The sequence below is a fragment of the Mustelus asterias genome, chromosome 8 (assembly GCF_964213995.1).
Source record: "Mustelus asterias chromosome 8, sMusAst1.hap1.1, whole genome shotgun sequence".
Taxonomy (NCBI): Eukaryota; Metazoa; Chordata; class Chondrichthyes; order Carcharhiniformes; family Triakidae; genus Mustelus; species Mustelus asterias.
The window spans coordinates 35,588,073-35,604,854 of record NC_135808.1 but is presented as its reverse complement, the minus strand read 5'-3'; the positions used below and the strand labels follow the sequence as shown (position 1 = coordinate 35,604,854).

General features: G+C 45.4%; 3 protein-coding genes and 1 non-coding gene across 4 annotated transcripts in view; 3 read left to right on the top strand and 1 right to left on the bottom strand.

The window, feature by feature from the left end:
* Positions 1-16,014, top strand: part of LOC144497059 (uncharacterized) — a 28,642-nt gene extending 12,628 nt beyond the window's left edge. Inside the window, exon 3 of the mRNA XM_078217791.1 lies at positions 14,176-16,014. Coding sequence (XP_078073917.1) covers positions 14,176-15,360 — 1,185 coding nt within the window. The 3' untranslated portion in view covers positions 15,361-16,014. The remainder of the gene's footprint in view (positions 1-14,175) is intronic.
* LOC144497031 (uncharacterized) overlaps positions 1-16,782 on the top strand; it is a 94,996-nt gene that overhangs the window by 42,023 nt on the left and 36,191 nt on the right. The gene's annotated exons all lie outside the window — the stretch shown is intronic.
* Positions 8,842-16,782, top strand: part of LOC144497015 (uncharacterized) — a 507,438-nt gene continuing 499,497 nt past the window's right edge. Inside the window, exon 1 of the mRNA XM_078217705.1 lies at positions 8,842-8,885. The gene's annotated coding sequence lies outside the window, so the exon portion shown is untranslated. The remainder of the gene's footprint in view (positions 8,886-16,782) is intronic.
* Positions 9,252-9,451, bottom strand: LOC144498080 (U2 spliceosomal RNA). The gene has a single exon (XR_013498637.1). It is a non-coding gene; the product is annotated as a U2 spliceosomal RNA (small nuclear RNA).

Sequence of the window (16,782 nt, the reverse complement as noted above, 5' to 3'; positions counted from 1 at the left end):
TCAAACTATGACCTCTAGTTCTGGACTCCCCCAACATTGGGACCATTCTTTCTGAATCTACCCCGTCTAACCCTGTTAGAATTTTATAAGTTTCCATGTGATCCCTTCTCACCCTTCTAAACTCCAGTAAATATAATCCTAACCAACTCAGTCTCTCCTCATATGACATCCCAGGAATCAGCCTGGAAACCCTTTGCTGTACTCTCTCTGTAGCAATGACATCCTTCCTCAGATAAAGACACCAAAACTGCACACAATATTCCAGATGTGGGCTTATCAACACCCTATACAATTGGAGCAAAACATCCCTATCCCTGTATTCAAATCCTCTTGCTATGAAGGTCAACATACCATTTGCCTTCTTTACTGCCTGCTGTACCTGCGCGCTTACATTCAGCAACTGATGCACGAAGACGCCAAGGTCTCGTTGAGTATCCACCTCTCTCAATTTACACCCATTCACATAATAACCTGTCTTCCTATTATTGCTACCAAAGTGGATATCTATGCAGATGCCCACACACTCAGCCTGTCCAAATCACGCTGAAGCATCTCTGCAACCTCCTCACAGCTCACCCTCCCACCCAACTTTGTATCATTTGCAAAATTGGACATAATACATTCAGTTCGCTCTTCCAAATCATTAATATATAATGTAATGTATTTGATGTAGTTTATAAGGATTTCAGTAAAGCGTTTGACAAGGTCCCACATGGGAGACTTATAATGAAGGCAAATGTACATGGGATACAGGGTAATTTGATAAAGTGGATTCAAAATAGGCTCAGTTGTAGGAGACAGGGGTGATTACTGTGTTTACCCCAGTCCAATGCCGGCATCTCCACATCATTAATAACTGGAAGCCAGTGTCCAATGGCATACCACAGGGATCTGTGCTGGATCTCTTATTTGTCATTAAAATAAACAACAGAGATGACTACATGGGGGATAGGATTAATAAGATGGTGGATGACACAAAGATTGGCCAGCGGGTTAATAGTGAGGTTGAGTGTCTTGGGCTACAAGAACATATAGATGGGATGGTCAAATGGTTAGACAATTGGCCGATAGAATTTAACCCTGAAAAGTGTGAAGTGATACACTTTGGAAGGAGTAATTTGACAAAGAAGTATTTAACGAATGGCATGACACGAGAAAGTGGAACAAAGGGACCTTGGCATGTTTGTCCACAATCTCTGAAGGCAGAAGGGCATGTTCGGGCTTTGGGACACTTGCCTTTATTAATTGAGGCAAGGATTACAAAGGCAGGGAAGTCTTGTTGGAATGAACTTTGGTGAGGCCACAGCTAGAGTACTTTGTGCAGTTCTGGTCGCCACATTATAGGAAGAATGTAATTGCACTGAAGGGAGTGCAGAGGAGATTCACCAGCATGTTGCCTGGGATGGAATATTAAAGTTACTAAGAGAGGTTGGATAGGCTTGAGTTGTTTTCACTGAAGCAGAGAAGAATGAGGGATGACCTGATCGAGGCATACAAGATTATGAGTGGCATGGACAGAGTGGATAAGGAGCAGCTGTTCTCCTTAGTCGAAGGGTGGGACATGAGGGGCATAGGTTCAAGATGAGGGTCAGGCTTCCCTTTCACTGAGATTTGTCTGTGTTGTTTACTCTCCAGTGCTCACACAGGGGAGTTGTCCCTCCAAAGCACTGTCTGTCTCAGCAATGTCTGACTCCAACCTCTTCTGCCATCAGTCCAATCGTTTCAAGAAGATCAATGTAACCTGAGACCAGATCGCCAAACAGCATCAAAAGAAGACATCAATATGTATAGAAGCTGCTGTATAAACTCAGCATCCTTTCAGTGCAGCATCAGGTACAAGTCACTCTCTGACTCTCTGACCAAGACGACAATCAAATACTCTGTGGTTAGAAAGGCTTCAGCTTCTGATCTACCAGCACAAGCTCCTGGGGAAGGAGCCATTCCTGGGATAGTTGAGGGAGAGAGTCGGTAAGGAATCCCGTTCCACATCAGTGAGCCAGGCTGGGAATTTGGGGAGGGCAGGATGTGGCTCGGCTGTGACAGTCTCCAGTGTCTCACCACATTCACTGTGTTGCTGAAAAAATTAGGTTTACTGTCGAAACCTTTTGTCTTGCACTCAGTCAGGACAATTCATAAGAATACCAAATGGTGAAGCAAACAACAATTCAAACTGCATGAGAAGAGTGTGCTCATTGGTTGTAAGTAGACTCTTATTGGTAGAAATGGTGCCATGGAGAATGCACCAGTAATTGACAACGGACAGTTAATTGCCAAGATTAGTTTAATGTATTCTGGACTGATTAAGGCCCTGGAGAATGAACCAGGGAATGTCTGTCCTCTGAGCTTTTGTTTTGTTGAAAAAGGCTCCCTGTGTGAACATGATACTTTTCTCTACAAAGGACAGGGGCCTGTGTGTGAGTATATGTTGCTTCTTAGCTGCAATTCACACTGAGTTCAGGAGAATGTGTGTGAGGATTTTTCCTGCTCTGGACAAGAAAGAAAGACCTCAATAGTTTCCAGAGCATGATTTATCTCTCTTGGAATCCTAGCAGTGCAGAAGGAGACCCATTGAGTCTTCCTCGACTCTCGGAAAGCACATCTTAACCAGGCCCACCCCCTGTGACCTATCCCTGTAGCCCTGTGCATTGATCATCGCTAATCCACCTAACCTGCACATCTTTGGACTGTGGGAGGAAGCTGGAGCACCGAGAGGAAACCTAGACATGGGAAGAATGTGCAAACTCCACACAGATAGTCAGCCAAGGCCAGCATTGAACCTGGGTCCCTGGTGCTGTGAGGCAGCAGTGCTAACCACTGTGCCACCCCTACACAATATAAATGAAAATACATCACTTGGTGACATATTTTCATTTTCCTCCGGCAGGAGATGTTGTGAATACTTAGCTCATGTGTTTTGTAATATAATTTTTAGTTTTAAGAATATAACTTTTAGGTTGTAGTTTAGAACTATTCAGTGAAGCCTGAAAGGCTATGAACCCCATTTATTTCATTACATTGCATTCATTATATTAAATGGGAGGCACGGTGGCACAGTGGTTAGCATTGCTGCCTCACAGCGCCAGGGACCCAGGTTCGATTCCTGGCTTGGTTTGTTGTCTGTGCAGAGTGTGCACGTTCTCCCCGTGTCTGCATGGGTTTCCTCTGGGTGTTCCGGTTTCCTCCCGCAGTCCGAACGACGTGCTGGTTAGGTGTATTGGCCATGTTAAATTCTTCCTCAGTGTACCCGAACAGGTGCCGGAGTGTGGCGACTGGGGGATTTTCATAGTAACTTCATTGCAATGTTAATGTAAGCCTACTTGTGACACTAATAAATAAACTTTAAACTTTACATCAAATAAGAAAATGAGGGAGAATTAATTATAAGATCGGTTTGAGAATAGGCTAGAGCAAGCTGCATTGTCATGGAGCTGGGGAGAGCTCAGCAAAGCTCTGGTTTCAATGTATTTGGGTGTTTGCAAGGAGAAGTTGCAGTTTGGACCTCAGGCAGTTTGCAGCTCAGTAAGAGAAGTTAGCCAAAGTAAATGACAGACAGACGTGCACAGTAAACGGAGGAAAACACCTATTTTATCATTGAGCACATGGAAGGTGGGTGAGGAATACTCTCCATTTGAATTCTGTGAGGAACAGAAACTGAATGATGGCCTAGTTTACAGTGGGCCTCATGGTATGTTTTGGCAAAATGAAGTAACCAGTAGGTCATTCTGAAAGTATTGGAAAAGTAACCAAAAAAATGGGATTGAGGCTTCCAAGGTCAAGAGAGAGGAAATGAAAAGTGTCGGCTCTGGGAATAGACATATCTGAGGAGAATTCTCCAAGGGCCTGCACAGGTTTATGGGTAGTCCCTACACCATCCCCCCATCCCTCCACAGACATTGCCCCCCCTCCACTTCATCATCGGCACAAGTGTAACCACACCAACTCACCACCCCGCACCCCCCCCCCCCCCCAAACCACCCCCCACCGACCCCGACCACCCTAGGGGCTTCAATGGCCTCCAAGCTCCCCTGGCCTGTTCTAATTTGTGAAGGCCGGTAGTAATTCTCATCCGGTTCCCACTGCGCCCGAGGATCGGAGAATCCCGGGAGCAGGGAGAATCCGGCTTGAAACAGGTCAGGGATATTTAACTGCTTATTTAAATCTGTGTGGGTGGGAACCAGAATATGTTCGGGTGCGTGGCTGGGAGGATTCCAATGGAGTTTCACGCTGGCACTAAACACGTTAGACCCCTCACCCACGATTCTTTGTCGCCCCAATGCGATCTGCGCTGGGTGAGAAGTGGCCGAAAACGTGTGGCCCAAGTCTGTCAATTTCTCATCTTCAAATTGTACAAAGAAAGTCTCAGTTAAATCCACAATTAAATTGTCTCCTTCCAACTTAGCTGTCAGCACATCCTAATTTCTAAGTTCATTTCTCAGACACATTTTAAATTTTCTTTTCGTGATACGATTTCAAAATGTCTTCTTTTTCAGCCAACAACTCATTCCTTCTTTGGTTGAAATCCTTTCTGGTTGTTCCAAGAATGTAATTTACAATTTCTTCTTTGATCTGATGAAGTATATGTGTGCAAAGTGATTCAGCTTCTTGTAGTCAGAGCGCTGCATTCCCCACACAATGTTCACAACTGAAGACTCATTCCCCTGTGTGGATTCTCTGATGGAACAGGAAGTCTAAGGACCTTGAGAAGAATCTGTCACACAGTTCACTTGAAAAAGCTTTCTGCCCTGTGTTGGTGTGCACAGAGGGATGATGAGTCCCGAAATGATGTCTCACACGCCTCATGCTTGCACGGTTTCTCCCTGGTGTTGATATATCAGTATACAACTTTTAAAGACGCACCATAGAAAGCATTCTTTCTGGTTGTACCACAGCTTGATATGGCTCCTGCTCTGCCTAAGTCTGCAAGGAACTACAAAAGGTCGTGAATGTAGTCCAAGCCATCACGCAAACCAGACTCCCATCCATTGACTCTGTCTACACTTCCCGCTGCCTTGGCAAAGCAGCCAGCATAATTAAGGACCCCCACGCACCCTGGACATTCTCTCTTCCACCTTCTTCCATCGGGAAAAAGATACAAAAGCCTGAGGTCATATACCAAACGACTCAAGAACAGCTTCTTCCCTTTTGCTGTCAGACTTTTGAATGGACTTACCTTGCATTAAGTTGATCTTTCTCTACATCCGAGCTCTGACTGTAACACTACATTCTGCACTCTCTTGTTTCCTTCTCTATGAATGGTCTGTTTTGTCTGTATAGCGCGCAAGAAACAATATTTTTCACTGTACGTTAATATACGTAAGAATAATAAATCAAATCAAATCAAACATCAGTGTCTGCAGAGGTGTGATGAATTTAAGAATGATTTTTCACACACCTCTCACATGAATGGCTTCTCCCCCCAGTGTGAATATGTTACCAGTGATGATGACTGGGTGAAGGCTTGATTGCATACCTCACACTTGAAGGGTTTATCTCCATTGTGGGTCCTCTGGTGCCTCAGGAGATTAGGGGCTTGGGAGAAAGTCATCCCAAAAATCTTACACTTGGAGAGTTTCTCCCTCATGTGAATGCTGTGGTTTATCAGGAGGGTCGAAGATCTTGCAAAAGATCTTGCAGAACCACACTAGAAGCGCCCCTCCCTCCCCTCCCCCCATGTGAATCCTCTAGTGCCTGGGCAGTCCGAGGTTGGGAGAAAGTCACCTCATAAATATCACACAATGTGTTTCCTCTGGTGTATCAGGAGAGCCGAAGATGTTGCAAAAGCTTTATCACAAAACTCAGACTTGAATTGTTTCTCTTCTGTTTGGATTGGATTGTGGGCAGCAGGGTGACACAGTGGTTAGCACTGCTGCCTCACAGCGCCAGGGACCCAGGTTCGATTCCCAGCTTGGTCACTGTCTGTGTGGAGTCTGCACATTCTCTCGGTGTCTGTGTGGGTTTCCTCCAGGTGCTCCGGTTTCCTCACACAGTCTGAAAGACGTGCTGGTTAGGTGCATTGGCCATGATGCATTCTTCCTCCGAACAGGCACCGGAGTGTGGCAACTCGGGGATTTTCACAGTAACTTTATTGCAGTGTTAATGTAAGCCTACTTGTGACACTAATAAATAATCTTTAACTTTGTCTGATGTAACTGGAGAGTCCTTAGGTTTGTGAAGATTTTGTCACAATCTTCGCATTTGACCACTTCTCCCCAGTGTGAATGAGCTGATGTGCATGGAGGTTCCTGAACAGTGAGAATGATTTGTTGCACACTGCACATATGAATGGCTTCTCTCTAGTGGGAAAATGTTGGTGTCTGTGGAGATGTGATGATTCTGAGAATGATTTCTCATACACAGGATAGAAGCCATTTGTGTAACTGCGGCAATGTTTCAAAAGGGTCGATGACTGTGTGAATACTCGATTGCACATCTCACACTTAAACGGGTTTCCTCCCTGTGTGAATCCTCTGGTGTATCAGGAGGATTGAAGATGTCGCAACAGCTTTATCACAAAACTCAACTGAAATGTTTTTCTCCAGTGTGGATTGTCTGATGTCTCAGCAGGCTCCCTAACTTTGTGAAGGTTTAGGCACACAGCTCACACTTGACCGCTTTGTCTCCTGTGTGATTGCACTGACGGACTTGAACATTCCTTAACAGCGAGATTGATTTGCGGCACACCTCGCTTGTGAACGGGTTCTCCCCTGTGTGAATATGTTTGTGATCACGGAGATCCGATGACTGAATGATATCTTCTCACATCTGAAAGGTTTCTCTCCTCTGCGAATGCACAGGTGCACATGAAAGAACACGACTGTGTGAATGGTTTGCTGCACACCTTGCATGTGAATACATTCTCACTTTTCTAAATACGTTTGTGTTCAATAACCAAGTGAAGAATTGTCACTTTCCTGCACGTAAATGGTTTCTCCCATGTGTGAATGTGTTGATGTTGCATGAGCCCCCGTTACTTTGACGGCTTGGCTGCACACTTCACACTGGAACAATTTCTTTTTCATGAAGCTGCTCTTGTGTTACAGGAAGTGCAACAGTCACTCTGTGTGTGTTAGGAGATTTTATGAGCCTGTGGAGCCTTCTTCACACACCTCACACTTGAACAGCCTCTCATCTACAGGAATGAGCTTCACCAGGCTCGATGAATGATTGAAGCTCTCACCACACTTGCAGCCCACTCACACTTCTTCCTTGCCTCATGCTGAAGCCGCACCCCTACTCTTCCACCACCAACCCTGCACTGCCTGCTGTGTTATCTATAGCTAATCTCCTCCTTGCTGGAGCTTAATTAAACTCAAAACGACTGATTTCCCCGTGTGCTTGGTGGGGTACAGTTCCAAGTCTAATATCATTACTATCTAATTCCACATTATCAATTCGATCTCAGGCTGGTATATCACAGGTCTATCCTATAAATTGGGAATCAGTCCAATTTATTTTCTCCTCCTCCAGTTTGGACATTCCCTTCAGTAACCTCTCTCCTTATAGCTGTAAACACAGATTCCATTCCTTAGGCAGCAAATTGCAGGACTTTATTACATTCTTGCTCCACCCACAAGGTGTGATAAAGCACCATTTACACCAGGTCCCATGGTCTAAGTGTCCCTTTATTTTATTTCCTCAGAACTGATCACCCTCCAGTCAATCACTGAAGAGCCAGCATTCTTTAAGCACAGGGTAACTACAGAAACCTAGCCTATGTCCTGAGCACAGAGTCACTCCCAAAGTTACATCCTGAGTCTGAGTGTCAGTCCCTGAGTGAGGGTCACTCCCAAGGTGAGAATTCATCATTGAATGACAGACTCCCTCCTCAGGCGCTGGTTCAATCATTCCACCCAAAATCTGTTCCTTCCCCCCATGCCCATCTGTCATTCTACCTCCCTGGCAAGGTGGCACAGTGGTTGGCACTGCAACCTCACAGTGCCAGGGACCTGGGTTCGATTCCCAGCTTGGGTCACTGTCTGAGCATGTTCTCGTGTCTATGTGGGTTTCCTCAGGGTGCTCCGTTTCCTCCCACAGTCCGAAAGACATGCTGGTGAGGTGCATTGGCCATGCTAAATTCTCCCTCATTGTACCCGAACAATTGCCGGAGTGTGGCGACAAGGGAATTTGCACAGTAAGATAAAAGCAAAATGCTGCGGATGCTGTATTTTGAAACAAAAAACAGAAAATGCTGGAAAATGCCAGTAGGTCTGGAGAGAGAATCGAGCCAACATTTCAAGTCCGGATGACCCTTCGTCAGAGCTCAGGGCGAAGAAAATCAGAAAAGATTTATACGATGGGGGAGGGGGGGGGGGGACAAAGGTAATGTAAATGAGGATAAAGTCAGCTGAGAGAGGTGCTAAAAGTGTCCATTAAGAGGTCAGAATGTGTGAATGGCACAACAGAGGTACAGATGGTTAAGGCAGTTAGCCTGAAAGGAAGGGGCGGAGGATTTGGGGGCAAGACGGAGAGCGGGAATGGAGAAGCTGCAATAAGTGAGGTTTTATTCAGATGGGACAATGACAAGTTTAAATCCCCTCCTGATCTGCTGCTCAAAGTCGCCTCCGTTTCACCGGTCAGTTTCCCAAACTTCAGGAAACTCGTTACTCCAGAAATATTTGCATTGGCTGTGAGAGACTTCAATCAGAGAGCCCACCCACTCTGCCCATTCCCTCCTCTTCCTCTTTCACAGCTGCTTCACTTCCTGTAGGGACTGAAAACCAAGTGAGGAGATGGTGAGTGAAGGAGCAGAATTTATAACAATTACATTGCATAATATCCACACGAATGTTCAGGCAGTCTGACTATCCTGTGGGGAATCAGGTGTGGAAATGCCCCTTATGCTGTGTGAGAAGATCCAGCTGAGAGACCTGTTTACTCAGTGCTTTGTGCTGAGCTGTTTGATTGGAGCTGGGTGTTGGATATTGAGTGTGTTTATTGGAAGCATTTCCCTTCTGATTTACAGGCTGAGTTTTGTTGATAGATCATTACTGAATATGAGAAGGTGAGGTGTGATTATCTGGGAGGGCAGAGTGTCTGAGGATTCTTACTGATTTCCTATTGTTGATTTGTGTGAATGTGTTGGAAGCTGGTGATTATCCAATGGACTGTGAATGGTCAGTTCTGTCTGTGTGTTGTTTTTTTTTGTATTTTGATTCCAATTCAATCAAATCAAGTCCAATTCAGAGTCTCAACACGTTGAGACATTCCCGATCCAAGCTGACAAGACAGGGCTCTCACCTCTTGTCTTGGGCCTGATCTACATGATCCAAGCTGTTTGGAGTAGGCACAGGTCCTCTTCCAAGGCTTGATCTCATTTGCATCTTAGCCAAAAGGACAAGATGCCGCTTTTAAAAATTGCTTCAAATGAAGCTAAAATGTAATCTAATGACTTCAACCAAGCACAGCATGTCGATACTACACTTGATCTTAGCCAAAAGGCCGAGAGTGATCTGGATGTTTCCTGTCTTTTCAAATCCCTCCACGACACCCTCCACCCCCCCCCCCCCAAACCCCCCATGACTGTAACCCCCTCAGATAAGAGAAAAAAGAAATACTTGCATTTATACTGAGCCTTTCATGACCACCAGATATCCCAAAGCCTTTTACAACCAATTAAGTCGTTTTGAAGTATGGTCACTGTTGTAATGTCGGAAATGTGGCAGTGAGTGTACACACAGATCAATCCCACAAACAGTAATATGATAATGATCCAATAACCTGTTTTTAGTGGGGTTGATGAAGGGATTAATATTGGTCAGGACACCAAGGGTACCTTCCCTGTTCTTCTTCAAAATCGTGTCATGAAATCTTTCATACCCACCTTAGCACAGAAGGGGTCTCAGTTTAACATCCCATCTGAAAGATGGGACCTCTGACAGTACAGTCCCTTATGACTGCATTGTGTACAGCCTCACTGCTCAAGTCCTGGAATGGGACTTGAACCCACAACCGTCTGACCCAGGTGAGAGTGCTACCTCCTGATCCAAGCCCCACCTAAAACCCTCTCAGATCTCTGCACTCCGCCAAATTGTGTCTCTTGCACTTCCCAGATTTTAATTGTCCCACGTTGGCGGCTGTACCTTCAGCTGCCTGGGCACCACTCTCTGGAACTTCCTCCTTGCCCTCTGTGTCTCTCTATCTCTCTCCCCTTATGGAGCTCTTTGAATCTCCCTGAACAATTTCTCTTTCAACTTGTCTCACTTCCTCCAAATAAAAGGTGGCTATGGGTACCCACAGGGATCCTGGTTAAGCCTGTTTCTTTATAGGATATTTGGGAGTTCGACTGTGGCCCTCCTCCCACAACTCCTTTATCTGGGCATCGATGATAATTTTGGTGCCGCTTCATGCTCTCATCTGGAAAAAAATGATCAATTTCACTTCCAATTTCCACCTGTTTGTCACTTTCACATGGTCCATTTGCATCACTTCCCTTCCCTTCCTTGACTTCTCTGTCTCCATTTTTGTGATAAACCATCCATTGGTATCCATTTACAATTGACCAACTCCCACTGCTACCTCGACTACAGCTCTTCATATCCCACATCCTGTAAGGACTACATCCCATTCTCTCAGTTGCTTTGCCTCCATCGCATCAGTTCCGAAGATGCTACTTTCCAAAACGATGCTTCTGACATGTCTTCCTTAATCATGATTCCCTACCCACTGTGGTTGACAGGGCTCTCATCCATGTCTGACCCATCTCCCACGCCACTGCTCTCACCCCCCTCCTAGAACCAAGATAGAGTCTACCTTGTCCTCACTTTTCACTCCACCAATCTCCACATTCAAAAGACCATCCTCCAGCATTTCCACATGATACCACTTCCCTTCACTCCGACTGTCAGCAGTCTGCAGGGACTGTTCCCTCAAGGAGACCGCGGTCCACTCCTCCATTACAGCCTACATCCCACCCACTACCCACAGCACCTTTCCATGCAATTGTAGAAGGTGCTACACATGTCCCTTTACCAACTCTCTGCTCACCATCCAAGGGCCGAAACAATCTTTTCAGATGAAGCAGTGCTTCACGTGCACATCCTTTAATCTGGTCTATTACACTCACTGCTCCCACTACAGTCATCTGCTATCTGTTCCTTTGGCATTCTGCTTACCTTTGTTCTGCCATTAACACATTCTGATCTCTTAATGGGCTGCTAGCAGCACCCTTCTTAGCCCTGATCACCACCATTTACATCCCCTGTGTCTTTTTTGTCCCAGACATCTTTGTCAATTTCCCCCATCGCCACCAATCGCTGGCCCAAGCACTCCCCCCATACAGCCCCCACCATAGCAGTATAAATCATCCTATTTCTCATTGCCTTCAGCTCTGACAAAGAGTCATCCAGACTCAAAATGTTAACTCTGTTCTCTCTCTACAGATGCTGCCAGACCTGCTGAGATTTTCCAGCATATTCTGTTTTTCTTTCAGATTCCTGCATCCACCATGAAAGAGTGTTTTGGTCGTCTCTCCGAATACGCTGTATGTGACATTTTGTCTGATAATGCAGCTTGAAATGTTTTCAAACCTTTGACCATGATTTGCTTCAATTACTTGTTCATGTAATGCGGGCATCTCTGGCTAGGATAGTAGTTCTTACCCATCCCTAATTGCCCTTGAGAAGCTGGTGCTGAGCTGCCTTCTTAAAACACGCAGTCCCTGAGGTGTAGGTGCACCCACAATGTGGCTGGGAGGAAATTCCAGGAGTCTGACTCATCGACAGAAGGGGAACTTGCAACTGGTGGTTTGGAAAGTTCTATTGAGGGAGCCATGGTGAGTTGTTGAAGTGCGTCTTGTAGATGGTATTCACTGCTGCTACTGTGCATCAGTGGTGGAGGGAAGGAATGTTTTTGGATGGGGTACCAATCAAGCAGGTGCTTATCCTGGATGGTGTCGAGCTTCTTAAGTGTTGCGGAGTTGCATTCATTCAGACTAGTGGAGAGTATTCTATCATACTCCTGACTAGTGCCTTGTAGAAGGTGGACAGGCTTTGCGGAGTCAGGAGGTGAGTTACACACCACAGGATTCCCAGCCTCTGACCTGCTCTTGTAGCCACAGTATTTCGATGACTAGTCCAGTTCAGATTCTGGTAAATTATATTGGCCAGGTCTTGTTGCATTTGGACATGGACTGCTTCAGTATCTGAGGAGTTGCGAATGATGCTGAACATTGTACAGTTATCAGAAAACATCCCAATTTCTGACCTTACTATGGAAGGAAGGTCATTGATGAAGTAGCTGAAGAGGGTTAGGCCTCGGACACTACCCTGAGAAAGTCCTGCACTGATTTCCTGGGACTGAGATGATTACCTCCAACAAACACAACCATCTTTCTTTGTGCCAGGTATGACTCCAACCAATGGAGAGGTTTCCATTTGATTTCTATTGACTCCTGTTTTCCTCAGGCTCCTTGCTGCCACACTCAGTCAAATGCAGCTGTGACGTTTCCTCACCTCACCTTGAGTTAATGTTCATTTTCTTTTGCCCCTGTTTGAACCAAGGCTGTAATGAGGTCAGAAGGTGAGAGGTACCGGTGTAACCCAAACTGAGCATCAGTGAGCAGGTTATTGCTCAGTAAGTGCTGCTTGATGGCATTATCGATTACCACTTCCATCACTTTGCTGATTACTGAGAATAAGATGGGGCAGTAATTAACTGGGATGGCGTTTTCCTGCTTTTTGTGTACAGGACATACCTGGGTTTTCCACATAGCTGGGTAGATGTCAGTATTGTAGCAGTACTAGAACAGTTCAGTTAGGGAACAGCTAGTTCTGGAACACAAGTCTTCAGTACTATTGCCGGAACATTGTCAGGGCCCACAGCATGATATCACATAGAGTGAATCAAATTAGCTGAAGACTGGCACCCCAGGAGGAGACTGAGATGGAGAGGAGACTGAAGATTGTTAAAAATGTTTCAGCCTTAACTTTTGCATTAATGTGCTTGGCTTCCCGATAATTGAGGATGGGGATATTTGTGGCGTTTTCCCCTCCAGTTAGTTGTTGAATTGTTGACCACTGTCCATGACTCGATGTGGCAGGATTGCAGAGCTTAGATCTGATCCATCGTTGATTGTGGGATTGCTTAGCTCAGTCTATCATGTGCTGCTCCCAATGTTTTTCATGCAGGTAGTCCTGTGGCTTCACCTGGTTGACATTTCACTTTTTTAGGGATGCCTGGTGCTGCTGCTGACATGCCCTCCTGCTCTCTTCAATTACTCCAGTAAGACTTTCCTTAATTTCTGTCTCTTTGAGCAAATTTTGGGTCATCTGTACTACTATTACCTTGGGACAAGGTACCATATAAATGCAAGTTGTTGTTGTTTATTGTATAAAAAGTTAGAAAGTGAGCAGGCGTTCAGTAGAAGCTGCGTGAATCCTCTCATGGTTCTCTATCCTACTGCTCGTCGCTGTGAAGCTGTCTCCCAGTGAGGGGGAAAAACATTCAAAGGAGTTGAAAGAACTTGTGGCTTTTCTTTTATTGTTTTACAGAAGAATCATCCTGAATTAAAGACGAGGACAGGGATCACGGATCCTATTCATCACCGGAGGAGATCCTAATGTCAGCCAAGGGATAGCTCCCCAGAAAAACCAGCTCCAGTGATCCAATCACTCAACAGGAATTTAATCAACAATCAATGAAACTGATCAGTGTCCAATCATTAACAACACCTCCATAGGTCAGACTATGGGATATCAGTCAGTGCAGGGGATGGAGGGAGTGTAATGGAGTGGCTGGAGTTGTACAGGAGAGATTGAAACTCAGTGACACACCTGAAACATTGAAACATCCACTAAATATCATTCAGGGTGCGGAGAGAGAGCGAGGGCAGCTCTGAATTTGAAGAGAGCTTTCACGATTCATTATGATTGTGAAACATTGACAAGTAATGACATGTGATGTAGATCTTTTCGAGAGCTCTTCACTCACAGATAGACCAGTGTGTCGAAAATCTGAGTGAGGACATTGTGCGTCTTGCAGGTCAAGTGCAGCCACATGGAAGAGAAATCATTTGAATGTGGACAATTTGAGGGAGTCTCTGCACAGCCACCAGTCACACAGCCCACCCCCACAGAGAGGCCATTCAGGTGTGAAGTGTGTGAGAAGACCTTTGTCCGATCATCGTACCTCCTGAAACACCAGCTCATCCACACAGGGGAGAAATTGTTCAAATGTAAGGTGTGTGATAAAAGTTTCTCTCAGTCATCATCCCTCATGGACCATCAGAGAACTCACACGGGGGAGAGACCCTTCACATGTGATGTTTGCAATAAAACTTTCTTAAAGTTATCCAATTTCTTACAACACCAGCGTGTTCACACAGGAGAGAAACCCTTGAGATGTGAGATATGTGACAAAGCTTTCACATACCCATCGACTCTCCTCCACCACCGCCGCATTCACACAGGGGAGAAGCTCTTCAGATGCGAGGTGTGTGACAAAGCTTTCAAACACCTATCGACTCTCCTCCAACACCGGCGCATTCACACAGGGGACAAGCTCTTCAGGTGCGAGGTGTGTGACAAAGCTTTCAAACACCTATCGACTCTCCTCCAACACCGGCGCATTCACACAGGGGAGAAGCTGCTGCAGTGTGAGTTTTGCAACAAAGTGTTTGTGACCCCCTCGAGCTTGCAGATCCACCAGCGCACACACACAGGGGAGAGGCCCTTCAGATGTGAGGTGTGTGACAAATCTTTTGCTCAGTCATGGACGCTCCTGCAGCATCAGCGCATTCACCGAGGGGACAGGAAGTTCAACTGCCAGATTTGTGACAAAGCCTTTGCACATTCCTCGACCCTCCTGCTACACCAGCGGGCACACACAGGGGAGAAACCCTTCAAGTGTGAGGTGTGTGACAAAGCTTTCGTAAAGTCATCCACACTCCTCGTCCACCAGCGAGCTCACAGAGGGGAGAAACCTTTCCGCTGTGAGGTGTGTGCTAAAGGTTTCACACTCTCATCCACCCTCCTGATCCACCAGCGGACCCACACAGGGGAGAAACCATTCAGGTGCAAGGTTTGTGGCAAGGCTTTCACCCAGTCATCGAGTCTCCTTCACCATCACAGGATCCACACAGGGGAGAAACCCTTCAGCTGTGAGGTCTGTCAGAAAGCTTTCACACACCCCTCGAGCTTACTGCAACACCAGAGGATCCACACAGGAGAGAAACCCTTCCAATGTGAGGTGTGTGACAGAGCCTTCACCCACCCAACCCGCCTCCTGGAACACCAAAGGATCCACACAGGAGAGAAACCTTTCCAATGTGAGGTGTGTGATAAAGCTTTCACACGCTCCTCAAACCTCCTGGATCACCAGAGGACCCACACGGGAGGAGAAAGCCTCCCACTGGGAATTTTGTAACAAAGCCTTCACACAGTCATCAGACTTGGTGGAACATCAGTGAACCCACACGGGAGAGCATTCAGCTGTGGGTTCTGCGTCAAAGCTTTCAAATAGTTCTCTGACCTCCTGGAACACCAATGTAGCTGTGCGTGAGGAAATTGAGAGCTTTTAATTTTTAATCTCATTATCATATTGTTATATACTGTGTGAGTATGGGTGTGACTGGTTTAATTAAATCGGAGCCAGATGGACTGCAAGGGTCTAAACATCAATATCGGAGGAATGAGGGCAAGTGGTAATGAACAGGGGCCAGGGAAGCAATTTACATGAGGCAGAAACATATACAATTTGGAGATCGTAAATGTATGAGAGAAAATAGTGAGTTTATTTCTAAATATAGTAGCTATAAAGTAATATGATGTTGATTGATTCTGAGCAACTTATAAAATATTGTAGAAACAATATAGTGTAAAATGAGAGGGCAAAAATCATATTGAAAATGAGGTTGAACATTGTTGTGGGGTGACTGTGAAATCTTGAAGAAGACAGTGTGTGTGGGTTGAAGCCAGACCCGTGAACACTCGGGGTTGGTTGAAATGGGAGATAGGCTTTGAGTTTATTTTGTCCAGTTTCTTTTAAGAAATGTTTGTAAATTGCTGTTAACTTTCTGAAGATGTTCTTGTGTCTTTAAATGTTATTTTATTTTTCAGTATTAATAAATGTTTGAATTCAATATTTAAAATCATCACATGGTCTGGAATTTACTAATCTTGACTTCAGATAACTCCTTGTGATATACAAATTGCAAACCATTGTGATAGCATATTCTAAGTATCCTTTTGGGATTTCGGCAGCCTGGCATTTAACATCTGCTGTTCCATAATACAATCGGATAACAAACTTTTCCAGTGTGACATGCACCAGGATTATTTAATATACTTATTCTTTTCACAGCGTCCCCAATTTCTCCGTACAAGATAGAAATCATTCCAGAGTTAGATGGAGCAAACCAATTTACCATTCCCGCCCACGCTTCAAGCATGATTACTGCAAGAATTGCTTCACTGACATAGTCCCATCAGCTTGGATAAACTCAGTGGATGTTAGCTCCATCTGTGTTCGGTTGTCAAATATTTCTCCATTTGTAACTAGAGCAGAGCACTGGGCTTTACTGTATCTGACAGAATGTCAATTAATATGAGAGTAATCACTGCATGAAGCAGCCTGCTTGATCAGCACTCCCTCCACCACCTTAAACATTTACTTCTTCCACCACCATTACACAGCTGTAGAGTGTACACCATTGATAAGGTGCACTGCAGCAACTCACCAAGGCTCCTTCGATTGCACCTTCCAAACCCGTGACCACTACCATCTAGAAGGACAAGGGCAGCAGATATATGGGAATACCACCACCTGGAGGTTCCCCTCCAAGCCAAT